This window comes from Salvelinus sp. IW2-2015, linkage group LG13 (assembly GCF_002910315.2).
Source record: "Salvelinus sp. IW2-2015 linkage group LG13, ASM291031v2, whole genome shotgun sequence".
NCBI lineage: Eukaryota > Metazoa > Chordata > Actinopteri > Salmoniformes > Salmonidae > Salvelinus > Salvelinus sp. IW2-2015.
In genome coordinates, this window is record NC_036853.1 from 3,875,845 (window position 1) to 3,890,968 (window position 15,124).

The 15,124-nt window shown below is 43.9% G+C and overlaps 1 protein-coding gene across 1 annotated transcript in view; it reads left to right on the forward strand.

Annotated features, from left to right (window-relative positions):
* cadps2 (Ca++-dependent secretion activator 2) overlaps positions 1-15,124 on the forward strand; it is a 249,967-nt gene that overhangs the window by 93,037 nt on the left and 141,806 nt on the right. The window contains exons 4-7 of the mRNA XM_070446338.1: positions 5,523-5,603; positions 6,129-6,362; positions 6,764-6,885; positions 10,953-11,064. Of these exons, the coding sequence (XP_070302439.1) occupies positions 5,523-5,603; positions 6,129-6,362; positions 6,764-6,885; positions 10,953-11,064 (549 nt within the window). The remainder of the gene's footprint in view (positions 1-5,522; positions 5,604-6,128; positions 6,363-6,763; positions 6,886-10,952; positions 11,065-15,124) is intronic.

A 15,124-nucleotide genomic window follows, 5' to 3' on the forward strand; every position in this document is an offset into this window, starting at 1 on the left:
CTTGATGATTTTTTGGGCCTTCCTGTGACATCAGATGCTGTAGGTGTCCTGGAAGGCAGGCAGTGTGCCCCCGGTGATGCTTTTGGCAGACCGCACCACCCTCTGGAGGGTTGCGGGTGGTGCAGTTGCCGTACCAAAGTTGTCAAAGGAAAAGTTTGGGTAATTATGAATTTGTGGTTTCAGTTGATTCAGGCAGTACACACAGAAACATGCTGGAACACAACATACTTTCCTATCTAATATTACTCATTCACTTTTTTTCAAATGAGATGACATTGCCTTGCCAACAGATGGAGGGTGGCTGTGTTTCTCTGTTTCCATCAAACACCACCTTTCCAGATTTTTCCTGCAATAAAGACATGAAACGACTGCTGGATGGCACCTTAGAAACTTCACTTGTTACATTTGAAGCAGTTTTGCCACTACTCTAAAATCACTTCAGGGTTCGGAGTTAGATAATCGAGAGGGAACAGCATTGCGGTGTAGGCATGAGTGTGTGTATGTTTTTGTGTAATTACTTTGTATGTGTGTTTGAGTGGGTGTGGGAAATCCTGGCCAGTGAATGCCTCAATTGCACATATTTCTGTGTGTCTGTGCCAGCCGTTCCCCATTATCTAGAGAAAGACTCTCTGTTTGCCTTAGAATATCAATGAATGTGCTCTTGAGAAACTACCTAGTGGAGGGATGTCACACTTTCCCCCCATCCCTAGCAAACATAGCTGATTTTAAACTATTTGCATTCTAAACTGAAGCTCATGACAAGTTCATTATGAAGTCAGGTGTGTTAGCTGAGGCGGGGACAAAAGTGTGACACCAATCAGGCCCTCGAGGACTTGAGTTGCTCGTCCCTGACCTAGTGCACCATTTGTCAGTCCACAAAAGGAAATCATATATCTTGCACCTTTGGCAGGGATTACAGCCTTGAGTCTTCTTGGGTATGACGCTACAAGCTTGGCACACCTGTATTTGGGGAGTTTCTCCCATTCTTCTCTGCAGATCCTCTCAAGCTCTGTCAGGTTGGATGGGGAGACCTGAGCACAGCTATTTTCAAGTCTCTACAGAGATGTTAGATTGGGTTCAATGCCAGGTTCTGGCTGGGCCACTCAAGGACATTCAGAGACTTGTCCCAAAATCACTCCTGCGTTATCTTGGCTGCGTGCTTAGGGTCGTTGTCCTGTTGGAAGTTGAACCGTCGCCCCAGTCTGAGGGAACAGGAGCAGGTTTTCATCAAGTGTTCCGTACGCCTCTTGGAGGAAGGAACGCAACACCCTGCTACACTCAACTCCCCATGGAGTGAAAGAGGTACGTGACTGTTGGTGCGGGTAAGGATGACGGAGGCAGAAAATATTACCATTAACAGGGAATTTATTTCCTTAACATGGTGAATGTGGGGAAAATGGTCTAGATGGAACCAAAGCAAAGAAAGTAAACGTTACTTTACCTACCCACTACTTACCTATTCTTAACGCCACCTGGCACGCTAACCAAAATACAGGGGGTGGTCCGCCCAGGTCTTACCTAGTGTGCATAGACAGAGTACATACTACGGGTATATGTATGCCCGCAGGCCTTTTGCCGTACACTCCCAAGGTGCCTTCCCCTTCCCCCCTGGGAACAGATGAAACAGAATAAGTCACCAAACTCAGAACAATTTGAATAAGCCAAAAACACTAGGTGCTATAGCAAACACATACCTCTGCAGGACCGGCTACAAAATACTTTACAACAAATTTACCAGACCAACAACCAACACAGCACATACAAAGAAACTCTCTCTACTAACAAAGGAACACTGGCTTTTCAAGCTGCAGAAGGAGTCGGTAATTGCAGAAAGATGTATCCCCTGATGAGAGGGCGGGGTCAGATCGACAATCTGCAATGGGGCCGACCAATCAGCTGCTTGGAAGCCATTTCCTGAAACATATACACATCCGAACACATACAACCCCAAAACAACACAGAAACTGGGGAACGTGACACAAGGATATCTCTGTACTTTGCTCCATTCATCGTTCCCTCGATCCTGAATAGTCTCCCAGGTCCTGCCACTGAAAAACATCCCCACTACATGTTGTTGCCAGCACCATGCTTCACCGTAGGTATGGTGCCAAGTTTCTTCCAGACGTGATGCTTGGCATTCAGACCAGAGTTCAATCTTGGTTTCATCAGACCAGAGAATCTTGTTTCTCATGGTCTGAGAGTGCCTTTAGGTGTATTTTGGCAAACTCCAAGTGGGCTGTCTTGTTCCTTTTACTGAGCAGTGGCTTCTAAGTCTGGCCACTACCATAAAGGCCTGATTGGTGGAGTGCTGCAGAGATGTTTGTCCTTCTGGAAGGTTCTCCCATCTCAACAGAGGAACTCTGGAGCTCTGTCAGAGTGACCATCGGGTTCTTGGTCACCTCCCTGAACAAGATCCTTCTTCCATTAATTTAAGAATGTTGGAGGTCACTGTGTTCTTGGGGACCTTCAATGCTGCAGAAATGTTTTGGCACCCTTCCCCAGATCTGTGCCTCGACACAATCCTGTCTCGGAGCTCTAGGGACAAATCCTTCGACCTATTGGCTTGGTTTTTGCTCCGACATGCACTGTCAACTGTGGGACCTTATATAGACATGTGTGTGGCTTTCCAAATCATGTCCAACCAATTGAATTTACCACAGATGGACTCCAATCAAGTTGTAGAAACAACTCAAGGATGATCAATGGAAACAGGATGAACCAGAGCTTAATTTTGAGTCTCATATCAAAGGGTCTGAATACTTATGTAAATATGGTATTTTGTTTTTTATTTACTAGATTCATGGGAAAATTGTTTTTATTTCATTAATTTTAGAATAAGGCTGTAACGTAACAAAATGTGGAAAAAGTCAAGGGGTCTGACTACTTTCCGAATGCACTGTATATACAATAAATAATATTACATTCATTTCATAACACTTTTCACAGCACATTAAGTTTGAGCCCTCAGCCCACTACTTTACTACCACATATCTACAATACAAATCCGTGTACGTGTGTGTGTGTGTGTCTCTTCATGGTCCCCGCTGGTCCATAAGGTGTATTATCAGATGAAAAATAGAGTTACATGTAGTCATGGCTCTATGTAGTACTGTGTGCCTCCCATTGACTGATCTGGACTTTGGGATTGTGAAGAGACCTCTGGTGGCTTGTCTTGTGGGATTGCATGGGTGTCCGAGCTGTGTGCTAGTAGTTTAAACAAACGGCTCGGTGCATTCAGCATGTCAATACCTCTTACAAAACAAGTAGTGATGAAGTCAGTCTCTTTACTTTGATCCATGAGAGATTGACATGCACATCATTCATTTTAGATCTCTGTGTATAGTTAAGTGCCAGCCCTGCTGCCCTGTTCTGAGCCAATTATAATTTCCCTGTCCCTCTTTGTGGCACTTGACCACATGACTGGACAGTAGTCCAGGTGCGCATAACTAGGGCCTGTAGGACCTACCTTGTTGATAGTGTTGATAAGAAGGCAGAGCAGGACTTTATTATGGACAGACTTCTCTCCACCTTAACTAATGTCGCATCAACATGTTTTGACCATGACAGTTTACAATCCAGGGTTAATCCAAGCAGTTTAGTCACCTCAACTTGCTCAATTTCCACATTATTCATTACAAGATTTTGTTGAGGTTTAGGTTTTAGTGATTGATTTGTCCCAAAGACAATGCTTTTATATATATTTTTATATTTAGGAATAACTTATTTGTTGCCACCCATTCTGAAACTGACTTTAGTTATTTAAGTGTTGCAGTAATTTCACTCGCTTTAGTAGCGGCTGTGTATAGTGTTGAGTCATCCACATACATAGACGCACTGACTTTACTCAAAGCCAGTAGCATGTAATTAGTAAAGATTGAAAAAAGTAAGGAGCCTAGACAGCTGCCCTGGGGAATTCTTGATTCTACCTGGATTATGATGGAGAGGCTTCCATTAAAGAACACCATCTGTGTTCTGTTAGACAGGTAACTCTTTATCCACAATACAGCAGGGGGTGTAAAGCCATAACACATGTTTTTCCAGCAGCAGACTATGATCGATAATGACAAAAGCCACACTGAAGTCTAACAAAACAGCTCCCAAAATCTTTTCCTCATCAATTTCTCTCAGCCAATCATAATTTATGTAAGTGCTGTGCTTGTTTCCCTAAAATCATGCTGAAAGTCTGTTGTCAATTTGTTTACTGTAAAATAGCATCGTTTCTGGTCAAACAATAAAAAAATAAAAAAAGTACTATGGGTTGGTATCAGGCTGATTTGGTTGGCTCTTTTAGCCAGTAAAGGGGTCTTTAATATGCTTGGGTGGCGGAATGACTTTTTCTTCCCTCCAGGCCTGAGGGCACACTTTATTGTAAGGCTTAGATGTGGCAATCTGTCTGCTATTATCCTCAGTAATTTTCCATCCAAGTTGTCAGACCCAGGTAGCTTGTCATTGTTGATAGACAACAATACTTTTTTCACCTCTTCCACACTCACTTTTCTAAATAAAAAATGAAAATTTTTGTATTTTATAATTTGTTCAGCTGTACTTGGATGTGTAGTGTCGGCATTTGTTGCTGGCATATATGCTAAACTTGCCGATGGGGGGAAAAAATCATTAGTAGTTGGCAATATCAGTGGGTTTTGTGATGAATTAGCCATCTGGTTCAATGAGTGAGGGAGCTGAGTTTGCCTTTTTGCCCAACATTTTATTTATGGTGCTCCAAAGCTTTTTACTATCATTCTTTATATAAATTTTCTTTGTTTTATAGTATAGTTTCTTCTTGTTTTATTCAGTTTAGTCACACAATTTTCTCAATTTGCAGTACGTTTGCCAATCGGTTGTGCAGCCAGACTTATTTGCCATTCCTTTTGCCTCATCCCTCTCAACCATAATTTTTTTCAATTGCTCATCAACCCACAGGGATTTATGTTTTTACAGTCATTTTCTTAATGGCTGCATGCTTATTAGTCACTGGAATAGGCAATATGGCTATAAGGAATATGGCTACTATATTGTGATCACTAGATCAAATGGATTTGGATACAGCTTTAAAGCAGATTTCTGCAGCATTAGTAAAGATGTGATCAATACATGTTGATGATTATATTCCTGTGCTGTTTTTAAATACCCTGGTAGGTTGACTGATAACCTGAACCAGGTTGCAGGCACTGGTTGCAGTTTGAAGCTTTTTGAAATCCAGTCAATATTAAGGTCACCCTGAAAATATACCTCTCTGTTGATATCACATACATTATCAAGCATTTCACTTGAAGTATATATGTCTGCTCAGTGCTATACATTTTTTTTAAATGTTTTATTGATTGTTTGGTCAACACCCCATGTCTCTTCATTTATTAACATTATTGTAACATTATTGTTACAATAACATTATTGATCATCCTTTTGATTGACGCACTCATTCCTGGTCCTCAGCTCTTGATTGGTTGATTTACACTCTCCTTCCTGGTCTTCAGCTCTTGATTGGTTGAGTTACACTCTCCTTCCTGGTCTGTGGTTTTTAGCTGGACAATGTGGACGAGCAGGCAGCCCAGATCCGCCGGGAGCTGGATGGACGACAACAGCTGGCAGAGAGGGTAGCCAAGGTAAGTCCTACACCTACAGCCCTCCAAATAAGAAGTCTAAGTAAGCCAAGAACAGTGATCATCAGCTCTGGTCATGGAGAGTAACAGGGTGTCCGGACATTTCTTTCCAGCCAAGTACTTTCACACCTGAATCAACTAACCAACTACACAATGATTAGTTGAATCAGGTTTGTTAAAGGAAAACTCCACCAAAAAACTCTCTTAAGGAATTTATTTAATTAGTCCATTGTTGATATAGTCCAGAAATGTTTTGCGTATGTGTTTTTAAAGTTATATATCTTGAAAACGTGATTGTGGACATGCAACATGTTTTGGGACTATATCAACAATGAACTAATGAAACAAATACCAAAATAGTTTTTGGTTGGAGTTTTCCTTTTTAAAACTGGTTAGACACCATGAAGCTGGACTGGTGGTTGTTGACCACTGTTCAAAATACTGAAAATGTCATTTGTGATTACTGTAGTTATAAACTGCCACAACAGTGGATACAGAACTCTTCCTCTAACACTGACTCCCTCTTAGGAGAGAAAGTACCCCAAGTTTGTGTCCAAAGACATGGAGGCCATGTACATCGAGGAGCTGCGCTCGTCTGTCAACCTGCTCATGGCCAACCTGGAGAGCCTACCTGTGGCTAAGGGAGGTCCCGACTTCAAACAGAAGCTCAAACGCTCCACCATGAACAACTCCTTCCTGGACATGGGCGAGGAGACCGAATTCCTCTCCAAGTCTGATGTAGTCCTCTCCTTCACACTGGAGGTGTGTGTGTGCAAGATCATCTTGTACTCTTGCCCAGAAAGTTATTTAGTTCTACGCTCAGGTTACTCACAGTCAATATTAATTGATTTGTTGATTTCTGGTGGACTGGATTTCTGGTGGAAATATCTATGTGTATTTGACATGTATTTACATTAGTCTGTCAGTTGTTTATTTGTTCTTGGGTCAGCTTGAGGGTTATTGTGTCTAAGGAGCCAGTCAAAACAAACTAAACATATCTGCTCTTTGATTTTGCTTGGTGCGTGCCTACATGCCTGTCTCCATGCGCGCTGTATAACATATGTTTCTCTCTACGGTGTCCCCTCTGTATGTGGATTCGGTGATAGTGCCTCTGTCTGCAGATGTGTGGAGCTGACCATGTCCTCTCTGTTGCTGATTTGCAGATAGTGATAGTGGAAGTGCAGGGCCTGAAGTCTGTGGCTCCTAACAGGATTGTTTACTGCACCATGGAGGTGGAGGGGGGGGAGAAACTGCAGACAGACCAGGCGGAAGCCTCCAGACCACAGTAAGTCAACATTAACACGTTTTGCAAGTTCTCTTACTGCAGTGGCCACATAATATATTGACTGCGTGTGTTCACTGTCATTCACTCCAGATAAGAGTCATGTTTTGATATGTCAAGTGAACAGTAATCGGTGTCTTGGAAAAACCTTGTGTCTCAGAGAAGTCACCATTTCAGGAATTGAGTAATATGATTTATTTTCAGATCTATTGCCATCTATTGATGGAAGTTCACAAGGCAATTAGAATGGCTTATTTTAGTCCCGGAACATGGCTGGGGAGGACAAATTTGTATGTATTTTTATATTTTAAGAAAAAATATCTGATGCAAGGTTTTTCCAAGACGTGTATAGGTAATATGTAACAATGTCCGATGGGTTTAAGTTGGAACTGTCTCGAGACGTAAGGTGTATTTGAACATTTCAGACGCAGCTATTTTGCACTTTAAAAGGAAGCTGAATGTTTACAGCAGAGAGAGCATTGCCTATTTAGGTCTAAGTGGATTATCGCTAGTCTTGGCATGTCAGCTTCTAAAGATGAAATAAACACGAGCACGGCAGCCATACCTGATGCTAATGCACTCAGACCTTAGCTTTGAATGCTTACTATGCCCTGCGTCTCTGAGCTTAGAGTGTGGTGTTTTACTCTTCTATGTAATAGACTACTGGTTTTAACATCTAAGGCTACAATGCTTCCCCAGAGCATTGTTTAATGTCCTGAATGGCGCCTATTAAAGCTGTGAGTTATGTGATGCAAGAGGGTTGGGTGGTAGTGAGCACTCTTGATAGCTCTGTAGTCTTCTCCCATGTGGATCACCAGGATACAGCACCAATGACAGTGCTGGGTCCACAGAACCTCCTCCTCGAGTGGTGATTTTTCCTCTGCTGTCCGCTCCACTTGTTTTTCAGCATAGCGGCCGGGTGGCACCATGGGGAGGTGAATAGACAGCACGGCGGAGTTTGTGTTCGGTGGTGTAACCCCGGACCACCGTGCCATGCAGGTTCAGTGTTGGGTCAAGGAGTTCACCTGTCTGAGCTCACATCATTTCCACTTCCTTTGTTAGCTTGGCTAAAAATCCAGATGTCTTCTTGGTCATCTCGCAAGAGTTGGGGATATTGGGTGGGGATATTTATTTTCTAAACACTCCAAACATCCTACCCGACCGCTCAGAGACGTCCGCATGGTCTTAAAGCACACCATTGCCCTGTTTTGAATCACATTCCAATGATAAAACTGGGGGCACAGAAATGCAATTTCAGAATGCATTTCAGAATCCCCTGTCCCCAGTGAAAGTTGTGCGCCTGGTTAAGGGACTACCCAATCTAGACATGTGGCTTGTAGTAGCATACATAGCTGGTTATAATGATGTGTTGGAGTGTATTCCTTAACACAGTTGCTTAAAGTGTTCCCCCACCTGATTGAAATGGAAATGAAGATGAATCCCAGGCTCTGGCCATATTAAAGTCTGGTATTAGGTGAAGTCCTGCTGCTGTGCCCTTTAAACATGTCTGTGGGAACACTAGTTTAATTGTATTTATCGTTCCACCTCATTTAGCTGAACATTTATCATCTTGTCCTCCGAACCTTAAATTGAAAATATTTGAGGCTCTTGAGACCTCTGGTCACCAAATGTTCATATCATCCCATCCACATAGCCTAGGGATACAGTTAACAGCCTCTGTTGTGTGACTCGGCACCACATTATCCCTCTGATCACATTACTACTCTGCTACTGTCTCACAGCCTCCAGCAGAAGTTAAATGTCTGCTTTTTGATGATGAGGTTGCAGTGAGTCATTGCTTGTTGCCGTGCACCTGGACGTTGATTTCGGCATGGTTATTAGACTGGCGGCGGCAGCAGTCTGGTAATGCATTAATAAGACTGCCCTTTCAGACTCTCAGAGCTCAGACCGTGAGTGCTCTCCAGTACCTGTCACTACAATATACCATCATCTTCATTAGCCCAGAAACCAGAAAAACATGGCCTTCAAGCCATAATCTGGAAGATTACTTGCTGTTCAATTTAATTGTCATTTCAATTAATGACATACCCTTTGATTCTTGAATAACATAACTTTGTACATGGCCTTGGTACAACTGTCTTATCCCTATCATAACCAAAATACAGTCAAACTATGTAGGAATATATGTTTTTTTCATAATCTCATAGACAGCCAGTCCATGTGTTCATAGCGCTGTCTATTGCTCAATCATTACACAATCTTAAGGACCTTTTTGTATCCTTTTCCTTACCGTTCGAGGCTCCATTCAATTTGAAGTCATTATACTCCTCTGCGTAGGCTGACAGCGAGACAACAACTGATTTTTCAGCGTTGGATTTCAGGGCAGTTACTTGACTGAAAATGAATCAGTGAATTTCTAAGTATTTTTAACATAGACACACAGTGCTTGTCCTTCAGCAGAGATGGGAGAATACCTTCCTTCCTACACACTCGCTAGTCTGGCACTCTTTTCAAGGAATAAATGGACTCAATGTTTTGCTCCAGCCGGGTCCGTCATTGCTGCTATTCTATTCCTCGTCAGATCTGATAATGCATCTGAGACAAACGCCTTAAGTAAATATAGCTAACATAGTTAACCTCCCTCGCATGGCAAACTTAACTGTTGACTTGTGGGCTTTCCTAAGAGAGGCGAACAAAGGCAGAACAGTGTCGGGTAAAGTCTGCTAAGGGTTATCTCCAGAGTCCATTTTCTTTGTGTACAATGATAGAAATAACAAGAGACAAACAATAGCCACTTCTTGTTTGAATTGCCCTTTGGCTTTACCCTCCTCTGTTAATTAGCAGTTCGTATTTCTTTTGTCTCTCGCAACTTGAGGGACAGATCGTTTTGAACGCATTCCACACCACATGTTGCCATGGCAACTGGGGAAAAATTATTTGTTAGCTACATTGGATTCCTGCTGTCATTGAGAAGCAAAGGGTCATTCAGCATTCTGAGGCCATGCAAGCATGTAACTGAACACACACACACACACACACACACACACCCACACACACACACACACACACACACACACACACACACACACACACACACACACACACACACACACACACACACACTAACAGACACTCGTGACCCGTCGTGCAGGTGCTATCCCACTAGGCACAGACGTCAGGTCAACGCTAGTTTTGACATATATTTAATTGTAAAAGCAAAAACATTTTAACCATGTCATTGGATTCAGGGTAAAATACAGACATTCCTGAAATCCCTTTACATTGATGACGTTTTGCAAATCCAATCACTTTTCCACTTCGTTTTATCATCACATAGATTTTTTTGTTGTTGTAATTAAGTGCAAACAACGTTGATTCATCCAGTTTGTGCACAGTGGGATATCTGAACGACATGCTCATCCTCAACCTTGAACCCACATCAGAAGCTTCCAGAGTACAGACCTATAATGACTAGATTGGGTAACTCACTCATCATTGCTGTATAACCATGAAGAAAGGAAACAGCAGAGGTTTTGTAGCTGTAAAAGAACAGCACACATCTTTAGATAAAGGCCCACAAAATGCCATGTGAAGGAAGAGGTGAAGCACTGCAAACACACACACTGACTTTCATAGAAAACCGTGTCACTGCCATTCTCTCGTCTAGAAGCTGAGCGAGCGTTGGCTGCACACATCTGAAAATGCAAAATCAATTCCAGAGTTACTGTTCAACAACTTCCAGGCACAATGGGAGGCACCACTCATCACCGGACATTCACTGGGTGGCCACTCTGGTAGAAAGAGGAAGCGTTGTGTGACAGAAGAACAGAAAGGGTGATAGAAAGGTTTCTATGGTAATACAATTCCAGAGTCTTTGGTCTGTGAGCACCCACAATGGGTTATTGGCAGCAAGATAATGGGTACAAGGGTGGGTAATCGCCATTTGAAATGGACTTGCCTGATATTTTGACTCTTTTTTTCCCCCCTTAACGCTTATGATTGCTGAATACACACAAATACCGTTATGGCGCTTAATATCAGCTCTTAGTTACTCAACAATTGTAGTCCTATGCATGTTTAATCCTGAGGGGTGGAATCTTGTCTTTCAGGTGGGGCACTCAGGGGGACTTCATGACGACGCACCCGTTACCAATGGTCAAAGTCAAGCTGTTCACAGAGAGCACAGGGGTACTAGCTCTGGAAGACAAGGAGCTGGGACGGGTAAGACACCAGCCCATACATACATCAAGCTATTTTTATTTATATCAGTCACTATCACTATCAAACATTATTCATATAATTTAAATCAATATCTTTCACTATTGATATCATTCACTATCAACCGCTATTGATACTAGCAATTAGCATGACCCAATCAAATCATTGTCTAGGCAATGTAACAATGTAGCCCAAACAGTCATGTACCTAGGCTAGTTTTTCCCCTGACATGAATGCCATTGAGATTTTTGAGACATGCATTGCATTGAATGTGCAAGAGCTGTAGTTGTTATTGTACAGAAGAGTCCCATCTCACTTCTCTCTATCATTATCTATTCCTCTTCTCTCTGAGAAACAGATGACTTCCTCTAAAACACTTTCAACACTGCCAACTTGATAACACTGCCAACTTGATAACACTGCCAAAACAATGAGCTCCACTACAATCTCTCCCAATCAGTGGTAAAGGGGATATGCCACACACACATTCTGCCGACTCATTGCTTTTTGTTTTTGCTCTTTCATTCTCCATTTTCATCTCTTTTGTCAAAAGTAATTGCTTTAAAAGTCTGACCCTCTCCATTCCTGTTTTCCTCTTTCCTCACCTTCTCTACTCTGTCTGTGGCACCCTATCCCCCTCCCCATCACTATCCACATCCCCATTACTATCCCCATCCACCTTCCTATCCCAATCCCCATCACTATCCACATACCCATCCCTATCACCCTCCCCGTCCCTGTCCCCATCGCTCTCCCTATCCCTATCCCCCTCCTTATCCAATCCCCGTCCCCATCGCTCTCCCTATCCCTATCCCCCTCCTTATCCAATCCCCATCACTATCCAATCCCCATCACTATCCCTATCCCCATGGACCTCAGTATGACTGGGTAGTGTGGTTCATACCCTCAGTGATGACTGGGTAGTGTGGTTCATACCTCAGTATGATGGGTAGTGTGGTTCATACCCTCAGTATGACTGGTAGTGTGGTTCATACCCTCAGTATGACTGGGTAGTGTGGTTCATACCCTCAGTATGACTGGGTAGTGTGGTTTCATACCTCAGTATGACTGGGTAGTGTGGTTCATACCTAAGTATGACTGGTTAGTGTGGTTCATACCCTCAGTATGACTGGGTAGTGTGGTTCATACCCTCAGTATGACTGGGTAGTGTGGGTTCATACCCTCAGTATGACTGGGTAGTGTGGTTCATACCCTCAGTATGCTGGTAGTGTGGTTATACCCAGTTATGACTGGGTAGTGTGGTTCATACCCTCAGTATGCCTGGGTGTGTGGTTCATATACCCTCAGTATGACTGGTTAGTGGTGGTTCATACCACAGTATGACTGGGTAGTGGTGGTTCATACCTCAGTATGACTGGGTAGTGTGGTTCATACCGCTCAGTATGACTGGTAGTGTGGTTCATACCTCAGTAATGACTGGGTAGTGTGGTTCATACCCTCAGTATGACTGGGTAGTGTGGGTTTCATACCTCAGTATGACTGGGTAGTGTGGTTCATACCCTCAGTAATGACTGGGTAGTGTGGTTCATACCCTCAGTATGACTGGGTAGTGTGGTTTCATACCCTCAGTATGACTGGGTAGTTGTGGTTCATACCTCAGTATGACTGGGTAGTGTGGTTCATACCTCAGTATGACTGGGTAGTGTGGTTCATACCCTCAGTATGACTGGGTAGTGTGGTTCATCGCCTCAGTATGACTGGGGTTAGTGTGGTTCATACCCTCAGTATGACTGGGGTAGTGTGGTTCATACCCTCAGTATGACTGGGTAGTGTGGGTTCATACCCTCAGTATGATGGGTAGTGTGGTTCATACCTCAGTATGACTGGGTGTGTGGTTTCATACCTCAGTATGACTGGGTAGTGTGTTCATACCTCTCAGTATGACTGGGTAGTGTGGTTCATACCCTCAGTATGACTGGGTAGTGTGGTTTTTTTATTTATTTATTTTTACCTTTATTTAACTAGGCAAGTCAGTTAAGAACAAATTCTTATTTTCAATGACGGCCTAGGAACAGTGGGTTAACTGCCTGTTCAGGGGCAGAAAGACAGATTTGTACCTTGTCAGCTCGGGGATTTGAACTTGCAACCTTTCGGTTACTAGTCCAACACTCTAACACTAGGCTAAAAGTGGTTCATACCCTCAGTATGACTGGGTAGTGTGGTTACTAGTATGACTGAGTGTGGTTCATACTCAGTATGACTGGGTAGTGTGGTTCATACCTAGTATGCTGGTAGTGTGGTTCATACCTGCAGTATGACTGGTGAGTGTGGTTCATACCCTCAGTATGACGGGTAGTGTGGTTCATACCTCAGTATGACTGGGTAGTGTGGTTCATACCCTCAGATTGACTGGTTAGTGTGGTTCATACCCTCAGTATGACTGGGTAGTGTGGTTATACCCTCAGTATGACTGGGTAGTGTGGTTCATACCCTCAGTATGACTGGGTAGTGTGGTTCATACCCTCAGTATGACTGGTAGTGTGGTTCATACCCTCAGTATGACTGGGTTAGTGTGGTTCATACACCTCAGTATGACTGGGTAGTGTGGTTCATACCTCAGTATGACTGGTTAGTGTGTTCATACCCTCAGTATGACTGGTTAGTGGTGTTCATACCTCAGTATGACTGGTTAGTGTGGTTCCATACCCTCAGTATGACTGGGTAGTAGAGTTCTTCTCAGTATGACTGGGTAGCAGAGTTCTTACGCTGTGCTTCATGTTGGGGGGTTTGTCCATGCGGACGGCTAGTTTGATCTTCAGCTCTGAGTCCTGACTGCTCTTTGACACCACCATCTTGTGAAGCTCAGCCTGCTTGGGTCCGTTGGTGGTGGGGTTCAGGATCACCTGGGAATGAGGAGGGAGGGAGAGGGAGAGAGAGAGAGAAAGGAGAGAGAGAGAGAGAGAAAAGAGAGAGAGGAGAGAGAAAAGAGAGAGAGGAGAGAGAAAAGAGAGAGAGGAGAGAGAAAAGAGAGAGAGGAGAGAGAAAAGAGAGAGAGGAGAAGAGAAAAGAGAGAGAGGAGAGAGAGGAGGAGAGAGAAAGGAGAGAGAGAGAGGAGAGAGAGAGAGGAGAGAGAGGGAGAGAGAGAGAGGAGAGGAGAGAGAGAGAGAGGGAAGAGCGAGAGAGAGGGAAGAGCGAGAGAGAGAGAGAGAGAGAGAGAGAATGGGAGAGAGGGAGAGGGAATGATTGGGGGAATGGGGGGAGGAAAGGAAGGAAGGGAGAGAGGGAAGAATGGGGGTGACGAAAGGGAGGGGCACAGGAGAGAAGAAAAAATTTGAATTTGCAATTTTACACAAGGTGAAGTAATGATTAACAGCTGCACACGCACACACGCACAATCACAAACAGCGTCTCTCATCAGACAGTTAGTCAGTGACTGACACATCCAAATTCTGTGACATTGATAGGAACAGACAGGTGAAGGACTCAGAAAACCATGGCTGTCTGGCTGGGGGAAGAGAGTAGAGATGGTGAGGAAAGACAGAGATGGGGAGGGGGTGTCATAGACAGAGAGACACTTCTTTCTCATCACAACCCCCTCTGCAGTTGCTCCGTATGCCGGGAAAGGGATTCAGATAGAATCCAAAGGTTTAGCAATGAGATCCTCATCTTTATATAGAAACATTTGTGTTTTGAGTTGCTGGATATGAGTGTGAGTGTGTTAGAGAGAGGGTGAGGAAAGAGAGAGCAAGAGGGAAGGGGCGGGGATAGGGAGGGAGATGGGGATAAGGAGGGGGGCGGTGATAGGAGGGGGATGTGGATGGAGATAGGGATGGAGATAGGGAAGAGATAGGGATGGGGACAGGGATGGGGATGGTGAGGGGGATAGGGATGGGGATGTGTATAGGGATGGGGATGGTGAGGGGGATGGTGAGGGGGATAGGGATGGGGATGGGATAGGGATGGGGACGGGATGGGGATGGTGAGGAGGATGGTGGGGGGACAGGGATGGGGATGTGTATAGGGATGGGGAGAGGGATAGGGAGGGGGATGTGTATAGGGATGGGAGAGGGATAGGGAGGGGGATGTGTTATAGGGATGGGGA